The 13,859-nt window shown below is 39.6% G+C and overlaps 2 protein-coding genes across 3 annotated transcripts in view; both read left to right on the forward strand.

Annotated features, from left to right (window-relative positions):
- Positions 1 to 1,735: 1,735 nt before the first annotated feature.
- tmem35 (transmembrane protein 35) lies at positions 1,736 to 5,249 on the forward strand. Its single transcript, XM_078260331.1, has 2 exons — positions 1,736 to 2,044; positions 2,981 to 5,249. The coding sequence occupies exons 1-2, from the start codon at positions 1,925 to 1,927 to the stop codon at positions 3,344 to 3,346; spliced, it is 486 nt and encodes a 161-aa protein (XP_078116457.1). The 5' UTR covers positions 1,736 to 1,924; the 3' UTR covers positions 3,347 to 5,249.
- A 1,730-nt stretch (positions 5,250 to 6,979) lies between these two features.
- The window catches only part of cenpi (centromere protein I), a 15,164-nt gene continuing 8,284 nt past the window's right edge, over positions 6,980 to 13,859 (forward strand). For both annotated transcript variants that reach the window (XM_078260332.1, XM_078260333.1), the window contains exons 1-9: positions 6,980 to 7,231; positions 8,725 to 8,862; positions 9,447 to 9,565; positions 9,931 to 10,038; positions 10,658 to 10,706; positions 10,847 to 10,893; positions 11,142 to 11,231; positions 11,494 to 11,625; positions 11,956 to 12,099. In XM_078260332.1, the coding sequence (XP_078116458.1) occupies positions 7,060 to 7,231; positions 8,725 to 8,862; positions 9,447 to 9,565; positions 9,931 to 10,038; positions 10,658 to 10,706; positions 10,847 to 10,893; positions 11,142 to 11,231; positions 11,494 to 11,625; positions 11,956 to 12,099 (999 nt within the window). In that variant the 5' untranslated portion in view covers positions 6,980 to 7,059. The remainder of the gene's footprint in view (positions 7,232 to 8,724; positions 8,863 to 9,446; positions 9,566 to 9,930; positions 10,039 to 10,657; positions 10,707 to 10,846; positions 10,894 to 11,141; positions 11,232 to 11,493; positions 11,626 to 11,955; positions 12,100 to 13,859) is intronic.

Here is a 13,859-nt window from a genome sequence, read left to right on the forward strand (position 1 = left end):
ATGTGATTGCCAGTGAAAGTGCGTAATGTAACGTAGAGTGTAAGGGCTCCTCCCTCACTCCGTGCTACACAGACACTCCTGTTCGGTGGCCATAGCTTCACAATGTCCGCAGGTACACCACAAGTTTGCCGAAGTACGAGGCTGTGTTGCAGCATTGACTACCGGTAGCTCTCTCTCTCTCTCGTAGCCCTTTCACGGAGCTCCCGCAGCTCTTCGTTCAATAAACTGTCTGTACACTTACAATGTTCTCAATGCTTTGGTTAACATTTAGGGACCTTCATTTTGCTACCATTGAAGTTTGGTGATATTTTGACCATTTTTAGTGGTATAAATAGAGATTTGTTTTTACTTTCCCTGTGCCCCGAATACTAGCATTGTAAGCTAAATAGCGTCTTTCAAGCTACAAACACATTCGATTAGCATAAAAACATTGTCGGAATTGTCCTTTAAGTTTCTGTGAGCTGTAAATTCACCACTTCTAAACACACAGCAGCGAAAGACAACTTCATCTCGGAGCTGACCGGGCAAAGACAGCAGTCTTCCTCCTTCTCACTCAGACTCACCCTCTGTGCTCACCCTGGATCTGGCTGTTTAAGTGTGCTGCTAACTTATAACACTAACAACATTACTGTCGGCTAAATATCCCGCGAATCAAATCATACTTCAACGTTAACCGTCAAGCTACTAAGCCTGTTTGGAAATGAACACCTCTGCTGAAGTGTTAAATTTGAATGATTTATGACGAGACGAGACAGCACCGCCATCAGTGCTTTGGGGTCCTTCTGTAATTTTGGGGTACAAAGGTTCTGGAGAAAGCTACACGCAGCAATACCTCAGGCCAAGCAAACAGGCACATTTTGAACAGGCACTGTACTAGTCAGATAATAAAGAAGGCTCTATCTTAAATGAAAAGTTTAACATTTTAGGAAACACACTTATTCGCTTTCTTCCCAAGTGTTAGATGAGAAGGTCTCATGTTTGTATGGTTTTACATAGGAATCTCATCTGGAGAAGTCATTCTATTTTTATGGGTAAATATAAAGCTACTGCTAGCTCTGTTGATACATGAGCATCACGTTTTCTGATATGTGTGCATAGTTAAAAAAATGTTGTGTGTGTGTAGGCCTACAATGGAGAAAAACTGTAAAGTCGCCTAAACATGATCCGCGGTAAACAGCTCACAGTGCAGCCCAGGTATACGTCATCACTGCTTCTGACTTTAGTTGCGCCTTAAAGGTCAGCTGCATCGAGGTCCAAGTCAAACTTTGAGCGCAGCCCTAGGTAGCAATTTCGAGCAGTACGCCCCACCAAGGGAAGTGTTTCATCCAAGTTGTCCTCACCGCACTCCCAATAGAAAATGAAAATCTTTAATCTTTTAGATTACAGCTTTAATTTAGCAAAAACTGAAAATGGGGAAACTCATTCCAGAAGTAACACAATACACCTGCCATCTGCATCTCTCTAGTTTACATGTTGTATCTAATTTGTTTGTTCCATACAAATCTAAAAACGTCAATTTGTAGTTTTATGGAGAGTTGCGGGACTATTTTTTTTTGGTTGGTGCAGTGACTTACTAGAATTTTGCTGGTTGCTTGGCAACCTCAATGTATGATCTTCTGACCTAGCTAGCTAGCTAGCTAACTCTGCAAGTTCAAATTGAAAGACGATGTCTTGTAGCCTAGCTAGTTATATAGCTAAGCTAAACTGGCCTCACCCACAACTCAAACCACAGCTTTTGAGCTCCTGTCAGCTACAGTTCTCCCCTGCTCCTTGATGCGGCGCAGAGAGAGGACATGCGCGTCGCCATCTTTGTCATTCACCCAGAAGCCCATCCCCCTGATGGTGCATCTTCACCGGGAAACCGACTTTCATTTCAAGTCATTTCAGGGGGAAGCGCCAAAGCGCCTGCTACACGCAGCGAAAGATGGCCTCACCAAGGACAATTACTATTGTGGCCCTTTCTTTTGCTTTGGGTTTATTTTTCGTGTTTATGGGGACCATTAAACTCACTCCGAGACTAAGCAAAGATGCATACAGTGAAATGGTGAGTAGTTAAAGCTTAACGATAAACTGTCCGCATCTGTGGGGGTAACGTTAACATTAAAGGCCATTGTTCTGTGTTGGCTGCAGAAGCGAAAGGCTCTCAGGCTCGAATAATGTGGAGATGCTGACCTAAATAGTAAAAGATGTGGAAAATGAAAGCTTTCGATGTCGAATTGCTCTTCATAACTAACGTTACTACCTCTGAGTTAATTTTTCCAGAGTTGATTCCTGTATTTCAAATGTTAAGACCTGCTGTACCGTTGTTGCATGTAGTAACAGTAATACAGTTGCAGCTACGCCTGTATGTTTTCAGATGAACTTTTATGAATATTTTGGTATTAACATCCATGAATCGGTATGGATACAAAACAATCCGAAAATGTGTCAAACATTAGCTAGTAAACGCTAAACAGGGATCAATAAGGAATGATAGATCAATACATATGCTATAATTTAGCCGAACGATGCAAAAATATATGCAGGATAATCAGCAGATTTCTATATTTTATAGCTTGCTGTTTATAGCTTAAATAGGTTGTAGCTGCTATGCTTCTCCTTTTAATACGAAGAGCAATGGCGGCGGATTCCAGCAAATTCTTTGAGATGCACCTACTGGTGCTGATGTTGAAATGACCAGTGTGGAAGATGATAGCTGGCATGCATTTAGGCTCCATGCAAACTGCAATGACTAATATGCTCTCAAGATTTTTTCTTATAATAATTGTTTACGGTAACAGACTATTAAGCAATAGGTCGAAGAGCAATTTTGCAAGCATAGTGATGAAATAAAAACATTTGAATGATAAACACTAGACTTGAGGATGGTGATGTTACATAGTCCTTAAATAGCCTCACCCAAAGACACCCATGAGAGTTTGTATGACATTAGTTAAATGTTAGAGATATTTAAATAGATCTTTGTACTTTATCCTTTCAGAAAAGGGCATACAAGAGCTATGCCAAGGCATTGCCAGGCCTGAAAAAGATTGGTATCAGCTCAGTCCTGCTTCGTAAGATCATTGGCTCTCTGGAGGTAGGCTGCGGTGTGGTGCTCACCCTTGTACCTGGCAGGCCGAAGGATGTGGCCAACTTCTTGCTGCTGCTCGTCATGCTAGCTGTCCTGTTCTTCCACCAGCTAGTAGGAGACCCCCTGAAACGGTATGCCCACGCTCTAGTCTTTGGTATTCTGCTCACCTGCCGACTGCTTATTGCCCGCCAGAGTGACGACCGGCCAGAGAGAGAGGACAGCCGAGAGGAACAGCACATTAATGACCAGGAAAAGAACAAGGTCAAGCAGTCTTAAGAGCCTCTTCTACTTAGGTCCAAGCAACAACGAAGGGAACCTGGTGCGCCCCTATGGATTGTAGTAATTCATATTTTGAAGGAATCAGTCACTTCCAGTAATATCCTCACATCCATCTCCTGTTCCATCCAGCTGGCTGACTGATTACTCATACCCACTCCTTTGCACTCTTACTGTGAAACTGAAAACTTCTGATCCATACACACTCTACATAACGTGGACAATCATACCTATGGAAACTCTCATAAGCTCAGCTCATTGTCTAAATAGTGAATCCATTTTTCCTAATTATTTCAGTCCTACACTGTGTTAAATGTTTGTGTTTTTAATCCAGTGAATTCATTTGTTAAAGGTTGATTTGAGAATGCGTTTTTTCATGAAAGAATCTTTGTAGCTTGTTTTTCTAATTTGTTTTTATACTGTTGGAGAAACTGATAATTTAGGAGTTTCAATCGTTTAAGCATGTTTCATTTGGTCAAGAGTATAGAACATGAACTAAAATGAGCACTTTTGAAACAATTTTGTACTAATTATACATCAACTAGTATTACCAAAGCCCGTCTACGGAAAGCCGTTCCACTCCCTATTCAGCCCCATTGTACCTACTTTGGTTGCAGTTCCACCAGAGGTCCACTGGGGGTGATCGCGGTCCAGTGCTAAATGAATGGGACTCTATGGAGCTAGATAGCTAAATTTGTCTCTTTCGCCTGATTGTCGTTGAGAAATCTCAGATTTGATTGTAGTTTTTGCAAGTTCAACATGGATTATAGGTCAAAAGTTGAATGAACGAGTACTTGTGTCTTTTCGATTTGTTACAGGTTGAGTTGTTGTTACCCATAACACGCTAGCATTCTGCTAATGAATGCTGATTGGTCAGTGAAGGACTGATTACGATCAGAGATCCCGCTTGACGGCATCCAAAGCAGAACCAGAATGTCAGAGTGAATATTTCGGCGTGGTCTTTAAAACATTAGCAAACCTCTTTCTAGCACGTGTATTAACAGGGAGAGCCTAACCTGTCAGCTGTGTTGTCGATGCCTCGAGAGAAAAAAGAGCTTGCCGTAAAGCAGTATCTCTGGCCGTATATGTGTATGATGTCATTGACATTTTAAAAGGCTTTTTAGAACAAAAAAGCCACTTTAAAAAAAATCTAACACCCAGCAGTGTGTATTTTCTTAGCCTCCCCTTTCGAATGCAACATTGAAATTACTAGACAAAAAATTATATCCTGAGAAAAGTGGATTTTGAGGGGTATCGCTCCATAGAGTCCCATTCATTCTGCACTGGCCTGTGAGCGCCCCCTATATGAAACTCTAGTGGAACTGCAACCAGTTCAGAAGCCGGAAGTAATGAGAGACTGGAACTTCTTCCCTTATTAGAAATTCTTTGGTATTACATAGCCACAACCTATTTTGGTGCAGTGTTGTCAGAACGCAAATCTCAGAAAGAAAAAATATATAAATCCTTGTTCATTTTTCATCTTAGTACATTTTTGTAGAAGAACGCATGAAATCCTTTTAAGTTAAATTAGCTGGATATCTTCTTTCTCCTTTCAGTTCAGGTATCACAATGAAGTTGTTTAGCTGGGAACTGCAGCGGTTGCTGCCTCAGGTGTCTGCTGCTAGCTTGTTCAGCAGAACATAACTAAATTAAAAAAGTATTTTTGCCTGTTAAAATTGGAATTTACCTTTGTAATTCACAGTTGAAGTCATAAACTTATTCACTGTCTCTTAAAGATTTTGCGGATCGGTTTGGTTTTACTTTTTTTCTCTGAAGATATAAAAAGCATTCCTATTCCTGTTCTGCTTAGGGGATACAATCTCAATTCAAACTCCTGTCAGTAAGTTTGGGGATTCACAATATTTCTGTAAATGATATACTTAAAATAAAGAATTGGAGGTGAGACTGCCTAAATATTGTTTGTTTTATTAGCTCTCTTGCATGTCTTTTACAGTTTAAGTTAATAATTGCATTTGCAAAGGTGGGTTGCAATTTTTGTGTTGTAATCTTGTTATATAACTTCAGACAGTCTCTGTCAAGGTAATTCCATCATATCACCATATAAACTGCATACAACGCTTTATGGACAAAGATATGTGGTACTTGTCACCGTGCACTGTGAGGGATTTGTTGCTTATTTTATTCTATGCATTACAGGTTGATCAGTTTTGTGATCTTAAGTCAATTTCTGCTTAACGCAAGCCAAGAGTTAAAACTCGTTTTTAAATGCTGACAAGTAATATAAATTGTATTTTAATTTAGTATGAAATTAATGTAGCTATGAGGAAATTGTATCATAGAGGAAGTACCCTGATTAAATAGTTTTATTTTGTAAATAAATATCTCTTTTGATGATTTCTGACTGCAGAATTTGACTGACATTTTTAGAGAATGGGCAGAAAATGTGCATCATTCTAGAGCCATTTTCAACACAGCAAAACCCATCACTTAATTCTAACCCTACAGGGGCAGAAAAGGACCAGGCCCATGGGAGACCAAACACTGGGGGTGATGGGACAAACAACACAACTCAGAAAGGTCTTTCTTTCTTTTATGTCTCTTGCTCTTAAGACAAAATGGAGTGATTTTGCCCTTGCTCCTACCCCTAAGCATGACAACTGGACTAGCGGCACTTACAGTTTACAGTTTGGGAGTAAAGTCACTGTGGTGCTTGCAGAACAGCTTGACCAACATGAAAACAACTACAAGTTAACAACAAGTACAGAGACTGCACCCTCCTGCAGTTTCCCATGTCTGTCATTTTCTGACCATCTGGATTTGTAGGGTTTAGATAATTTTATAGTTTTAGATTTATTTGACATGGTTTTGAGATATCCAAAAAGCAACAATTTTGTTTTTTCTTCTATGATAATAAACTGAATGTGTTGGGGTTTTGGACTGTTGGTCAGATAAAACAAGACATTTGAATATGTTATAGGCTCTAGGGACTGTTTTTGACATTTTATAGACCAAAGCAATTATTGAGAAAATATTCAGAAGACTAATTGATAATATAAATAATCATTAGTTTCAGCCCTATAGTAAAATGGAGGTGACTAGAATTCCATTTGCGATGTTCACAGGACTGAAAAATTACATTTAAAAAACATTCAGAACAAACCCATTTTCAGAGTATCCCAGTCATTTTCAATAATTCACAGACCTCACTGCAACTAATTTCTAATAACGGTGCTCCCTGTGAAAAATGTTGATAGTGAGTTCTGTGGGTTATCCATATTTACATAATAAGGTTATCCAGACAGTGTTTCTGGAAAGCGTTGCTGCTGCTGCTGCTGCTGCTGACATGTTTTGAAATTGCACTGCTATGGGAGCACGACAAACAAATTATTATTTCAACTGCAGCTATGACATCTGGCCACTGTCACAAGCTAGTTCAATCAGAGGGCCATGTGAACACCCTATTTTTCTATTTTCTGTGTGGAATTCTGACCAGTTTTCGACGTTATTCGACGTAGCCTCCTCTCTTGATGCAGTCAGATGAACAGCTACTTGACTGGCACTAGGACTATAATAATTGTAGTCCTAGTTGACTGTCGGTTGAAGGCAAACGGACTACAACGGCCGGGAAGCAACCGAGCGGAAAGACTACACTGCGCAAGCGCAGACCAAACGGTCGCGCGGAGGATTTGAGTTTTGTTTGAATGGCTGAAGACAGAGTGGAGCAGTGTTTTTAAGTGTTTAGCAATGTAGAAATGGCAGCTAAGTTAAACCTGTCGGGGCCGCCGGATTCCGACACGTCGTCTCCAAACGATCAGTCTGTATCCAGCCGCAGCAGTAACAGAAGTCTGAGAGTTGCAGATAAGGCGAGGAGAAAGAACGAGGCGGAGGACCCATTTGTTCTGGCCCTGAAGTACTTCTCTGACGGTAGGACTTGGCTCAGTCAATACGGTCGAAGCAGATGGTGGCGTTACTTTTACCAACGATACTAGCTAGCTACCATTACCGCAAGGAAATATACGGTGCCAAAATGTGGACAACGCCAGGATATAACGTTACGTTAACGTTAATTATTGTGTTTGGGGTGTAACATAGCTTCACTGGTAGCTAATGTTGCTAACTTATACATAATGTTAGCTCTTAACTCAGTGCATGAGACAGTCCCAAACAGCGCTAGCCTCAGCGTTAAGTCAGTAAAGTTAGTTATGTACAAACAACAACAACAACAACCACATTATTAAAAGCTCGATATTGGAGGAACAACCCGACCCGTGGTTTTATGACGTCATCTGTTGCCACTGTTGGCCCACTTAACGTTACATTGAATTAAGTGAGGTTTAATTATCATGGTTGCTGTTATATTGTACTAGAAGTTGCTCTTACATAATTGGGGGGACTTAAATAGGCTTTTCAGCTATACTGCCACTGCAATTTAATTTGGTGGTCACATGCCGTATTTTGATGGCTGTTATCTCTACTAGAGATGGGGTTACACGTTTTGATACAGTAGCTGTGATAAAAGATACTGGTGTTCAGTATTGTAGAGATCTTTCTGTACATCCCTACACAGATCACCTGAAAACATTTGGCCAACCCATCAGTCTTTTTTTAAATTAGTTTAAACTCAAAGATCTGGACAACAAAATGATCTGTGGAGCAGTCCTATTAGCTTTTACGGCAGCATTTGGTGTTATTGACCACAAGCTTCTTCTTGAAAAGCTTGAGTGTTATGGATTTAGACCATCTGCAGCTGCCTGTTTGGTAAGCTATTTGGTAAATAGACAGTCTTCTTTAATCAAAGTTACTCAGCCTAGGCCCACTTTTGTATTCCATTTTTACCATTGATTTACCACTGGTACTAAAAAAAACATCCTACATTAACAATGTCCACAGATGACACTACACAATATGCAGTATGTTACACACATGATGATTCCTAGATAAAGGGGATTACACCACCAATGTGAAATCCAACACATTAAAAATGTTTTTAACCCAATCTTATAGAGCCCACTTCTAGCATACACACCTGTATCCTGTATCATCCAAAAACTCTTAAATCATTTTTTAATAGGTTTTTCTGTCCTGTAACCAAAAAAAGACTTATTTACAGAGCAGTTCCAGGATTCGTCATCATTAGCCACCAAATTCCTAAATATTTATGGATGTTACACTCCGCTAAACTGTAAAATCTATCCCGTGTTAGCAAATAAACGTTCACAGATTTTCTGCAGCTAATACTGGAGTTTGTTCAAGCAAACGGTTTAACCAGTATCGGCTCATCTGCTGTCATATCACATAACATCAACATTAGCATTAAAAAAACAAACATCTGAACTTGTTGACATTACCTCTTGTATCGAGTATTTTACCATTTTAAATGCATATACACACTCTGATGTTATCTCTCCCTCTTGTAGTTGAAGCAGGTACTCCTGTGTATGGGAACGATGATGTGGAGAGGAACATGGTGCTGGTGGAGAAGGTGGCCTACAGTAAAGGACTTTCCCCAGAGACCATCTCTATTATGCTGGAGTTTGCCATGAGCCTCCGTATGGGTAAGACAGTTAGCAGTAGCGGTGGACTGGGGGAAAAAAACATTCATCCCCCTTTGGTGCTTAACCTGTAGAGGGCTGGAGTCTGTCCTGCCCACACACCAAGCAAGTGTACACCTTGGACAGTGTCTGTCACACTCTTATTCACACCTAATGTAAAATTAAAGCCTAAAATTCTCCTAACCTGCCTGTTTTTGGACTATGGGTAGAAACCAGAGAACCCACAGGAACCCACTCCACACAGATAGATTCAAACTGCCACCTACTGTGAGGTGGCAGTGTTGCAGAAGGCTTAAAATTAGCGATTGAGACCATAATAACTCATTATGAAAATGTTTACTGAGGTAATAATGTTCACTGAGGTAATAAATCAAGTGAGAAGTGGGTCACTTTCTCATAGACGTCTACAGAAACCGACCTCCTGTTGCAACCTCACGTGTCGCCCCTGCTGGAATTCAGATAGAATGCAGGTTTAAGGCACTTCTGCATTTGCAGCACTTCCGAACCGGATGCGTTGTCCATTAATATTATACAGTCTATGGTAGGAACACACAACTGATTTTGTTTGTGTGAATGTCTCTGTATAGGGACTATTCTATGTCCCCGGGTGCTGAAGTGTCTGATTCCTGCCACTGTGGTACCTCAGGAGGCTGTTGTTCGAGCGTTTGTATGGCTGGGGGTTGGCAAAATACCTGTCAGCACACAAGTAAGTGCATATTTGATTTTAATCTGTTTTCTGTTCATGAGTAATTTACAAGTATGTTGTTTGGAATATACATATTCTCTCTCTACTCTTAAAGAATATTAACATTATTGTAATTACTAAGGTTATAACATTAACTATTTTAAACAAAATGATATGATTTAAAACTACTGTTCTTTTTTTTAATAATATAATAATTCAGTCATCATTAAAAAAGAACTGCCTTTTAGCTTTAAAAAAAGGAGTTTCAATTATACAATATTTAAGATGAGTGTCGGTGTACCTGCTTTTGATTCTGTATGTGTCATCTCTAAGATTGCACCATAGTTAAATCCATTTGTGTGTTTACTTGCATGTACACTTTTCAGATTCTTTTCATAAAGTGGGTGTTGACTGTATTTGACATGATTGATGCAAAGGACCAACTTCGAGCTATCTATGGCTTCATCTTTAGCTTCGTCACAGAGGAAAATCTGGTATGTGTGCTGATGATCTTTGCATTTACTTTGTTAACTTTGTTATAGTAAGATGGCATCAAATCAAATGTTGTATACTATTCAAAATCATTTACACTTCTTTGAACAACAAATTTATGGTTTACTAAGCTTATTTGTCATGTAAATGACATGTATGGGGCGGCCTCTAGCTTACCCAGTAAGAGCGTTCACCCCATGTTGGCTGAGTCCTGCAGCGGCGCAGGGTGCGACCTACTGCCCTTTGCTGCGTGTCATCCCCCATCTCTCTCCCCCTTTCATGTCTATCCACTTTCAAACAAAGGAAAAAGCCCCCAAAAAATCCATCCATCTTCGTCCGCTTATCCGGTATCGGGTTGCCCAAAAAATAATCTTTAAAAAAAAGAAGCTATTTTTCTGTTTATGGATGTTGTGCCTTGTTTGAGACACAGGCTGACCAGGCAGATAATGTGTTTATTTGGTTAAGGCATATAAAACATTCATTACAAAAGAGGGTTGTGCTGTCCTGTTTGTTCACATGTGAACGATTGTAATGAAATGACTGCAGTGCTGTAACGTGATAAGGGATTCACTAAATAACTGCTGAGATGTGAACTCATTATCTTTTGTCATATTATTTCAGTGTCCTTTCATCTGCCATCTGTTGTACCTTTTGACCAGAAAGGAAAGTGGTAAGTCAAACATTTTCACACCTGAAATATGATTGCAATGCTATTTTTTTTTTTTTGCTTTACTCCATTATTTCCTCTTTTCAGTATTCTTTTCACTTCTGTAAGCATTATTGACTGCTTCATTTTTTTTCTCGTTGTAGTGCGAGTCTTCAGAGTCAGGAAGCTACTGGAGCTACAGTCTAAACTGGTAAACCTGCTGCTGATTTGATGTCCTCTGCAGCCATTTATCAAAGCTACTACATTATTGTCTTACTCAGTAAACAATTTTTCCCAGGATGTTTTTTTCTACACTGTGCATTGTTCCCATGAGATGCTATCCTTTCTAGTGTCATTGGTTATTGTTGTATTCTGCATTATTAGGAAACATCAATCAAAAAAAGAGATTTCAAGTACAAAGATGTGTCATATTGAGCGTGTTGATATTGTTCTCTTTAGGGAAGGCAGCCGTTCCTCCTGAACCTACTGTCACTTTACAAAGTGTTTTGCCCTGAACTGGTGACACTTTCCATCCCATCACGAATTAAGGTTTGTACATGGACTGTTGTTGAACAGTTGATGCTCATTCTGCCGTTGTGTTACTTTATTTGAACAGGGACAATTTACAAATATCATTAACCTTATATAAAACAAGAGAGATGTAATTTACTGTGTGTGTGTGTATGTATATATATATATATATATATATATATATATATATATATATATATATATATATATATATATATATATATATGATAGTATTACCATCATCTCTAAAGCACCAACACAATTGTATGTTTTCTTACAGAGTGTGTTTAGGAACCACAATATGCCCTGGAGGTCAGCGTTGATTGCTGTCCAGAAGAGGGGCGGTTCCCAGGTTGCCTCCAGCATCAGTCCGGCCTCCAAAATCAAAGATAAGACCAACCCCAGGAAAAGGGTATGAAAGTCTATTTAACATTTTTAGATGCACTGCTTGCTTACCGTGTTCCCAATCACTCCTGCTACACTACAGTTACTGCTGTCGCTTGCCAATGCCATTCCAGCATTTCATCAGCCCCACCTCGGCAAAATGGTGGGTAGTATTGCCTAATTGCAGGGAACAACATAGTCAGAAGATAATGTCAAGTATCCTATCTATGAAGTATAATGTAAATGTATGTAATTAATTGGTTGATCATGATTTTAGCCCTTTGTTAATTTCAGGGAATAAAAAAAATAAATGCCTACCCTTATTTATTTTCTTGTTTTATTGTGCTTTCTTTCTTAGAAACACTGCCACCTGGTCTTGCCGGCATTGTGTGCTGTAGTTAATAAAGAGGCTCAGACTGAGCTGTCCTCCAGCAGAAAGGTGGTCCCCCTGGTACAGCTCCACTCCTTTGCTCAGCTCCTGGAAAATATGCACCGTATAGAGGTAATTTCTTCTGGGACAAATCTCTGAGTTCTGTATCTGTGGGGTGCTCACACTGGGGCTGCCTCAGCCTCTTTACTGTCTTGCTTCTTCTCAATCTTTCACTCTTACTGCTCCCATTTACCTCAGCGTCCAGATAAAATATAGTTTAACCATGAAGATCATTAATCATTTAAGCAGCAGAATAAAATGCATGCCAGTTTCTCCATGCCATTAAAATGTGCAACCACAGTCTGTGTAAATTGTGATGAACCCTCACAGCCACAGGGTGGTGCTGTGTCACTGTTATATTTTTTTGTCTGTACATCCTGGTAGGCCACTAACAACTTTGTCCTCGAGAATCTTCCACATCAGAGGTGGCCTAGGACTGTAATTTGTTTATCACATTAGAGCGTAAACAAAAGCACAGTGCTTAGCCTTTTTGTAGGCCATAGTTCTTTTTACAAATATGGTGATTTATCTATCCTATATGAGTAATGAAAGCGAGATGAGATGTATCTGAGTAATGCATTTGACAAAGTTTTAATAGCAAATGGTCATTTAAAGCCTCTCTATAAATGTGTATTTGCCCTGCAGATTCAGTGACCTGATAAACTAATATAAGTCATTTTAAATGGCTCGCAGACTTTTATGCGTCATGCTACATAAATTCACCTCTCTCACAGCGCCTACAAAGCCAACGTGAGCAATAAGGCTTTTGGACGACGATAACATCAACTGTGTTTATTGCCAAATAAGCCCTACTTTTTCCCGTATCTTAGGCAAGACAGATGAGTACAGTCAATCACATTCATAGATCTATTCAGCAAAGGCATTGACAAAGGATCATTATTTCCCTCATTTCCTATACTCTTGTTATCAAAAGCTGACTGGTGCTTTCACAGTTTAATGATACAGTTGCTCCATAATTATTGAGAAGCTGAGCTGTGTCCATTCAGTCGGTCTTCTCCTCATTCTAATTTATTATACTTACCAAGTCCCCATATTGGGAAGCTGCTGTTCATACACAATAAGTGGCTATCTTCTATACAGTGGGATGGCAGAAATGTCCCAGTGCTAGTATTATGGGGATTACTGAATATTAGCTATATTAGCTCAGTAGTGGATTGGTGGCCCACTGAATGAAAACAAGGACATGAGCATCAGTTTATTCTTATTCTGTAGCAAGTAAACAGATTGATTTGAAACAGATTTTTATTAAAGTGCTCATGTTATGCTTTTTGGCTTTTTCCCTTTCCTTTATTGTGTTACATATCTTTTTGTGCACGTTATAGGTTTGCGAAGTGAAAAAGCCCAAAGTCCACCCCAAAGGGACTTACCATCTCCAACAGAAAACACTGTTCACAAACTGCTCCAAACAGCACTATTATAGTCCAGCCTTTACTTCTGTGACGAACGAGCGTCACTTTGTAACACGTTATAATGCTCGCCTAGCTGCTAGCGTGACATGCCCTCATACTCTGCTTTTGACTAGCTAGTAGTCCTTACCTAGCTACTGCGCATGTGCAACTCCTAACAAAGACTGAACAGAAGTGAGATGTCTCACTCTGTAGCTAAAACGGAGAGATCAACACACAGGGTGAAAAGAGGAGCAGCAGCAATGTGCAGTACAACAAAATATGGTGTTTTTTGAAAATTAAACCATTTAAACCTCTAAAAACAATTAAGAACCTGAAAATGAGCATGATAATGAGCACTTTAATGCAGTGGTTGACTTTGTGTGTGTACTTGGGAATATGAGTTTTGTTTTCCCATCTCTTCTC

The sequence above is a fragment of the Sander vitreus genome, chromosome 10, assembly GCF_031162955.1.
Source record: "Sander vitreus isolate 19-12246 chromosome 10, sanVit1, whole genome shotgun sequence".
Lineage (NCBI taxonomy): Eukaryota > Metazoa > Chordata > Actinopteri > Perciformes > Percidae > Sander > Sander vitreus.

Excerpts from the sequence above, each read along its gene's own strand:
- tmem35 (XM_078260331.1), top strand. The coding sequence starts at position 1,925 with ATGGCCTCACCAAGGACAATTACTATTGTGGCCCTTTCTTTTGCTTTG. Across the intron at positions 2,045-2,980 it reads AAGATGCATACAGTGAAATG|AAAAGGGCATACAAGAGCTA; the intron begins GTGAGTAGTTAA and ends TTATCCTTTCAG.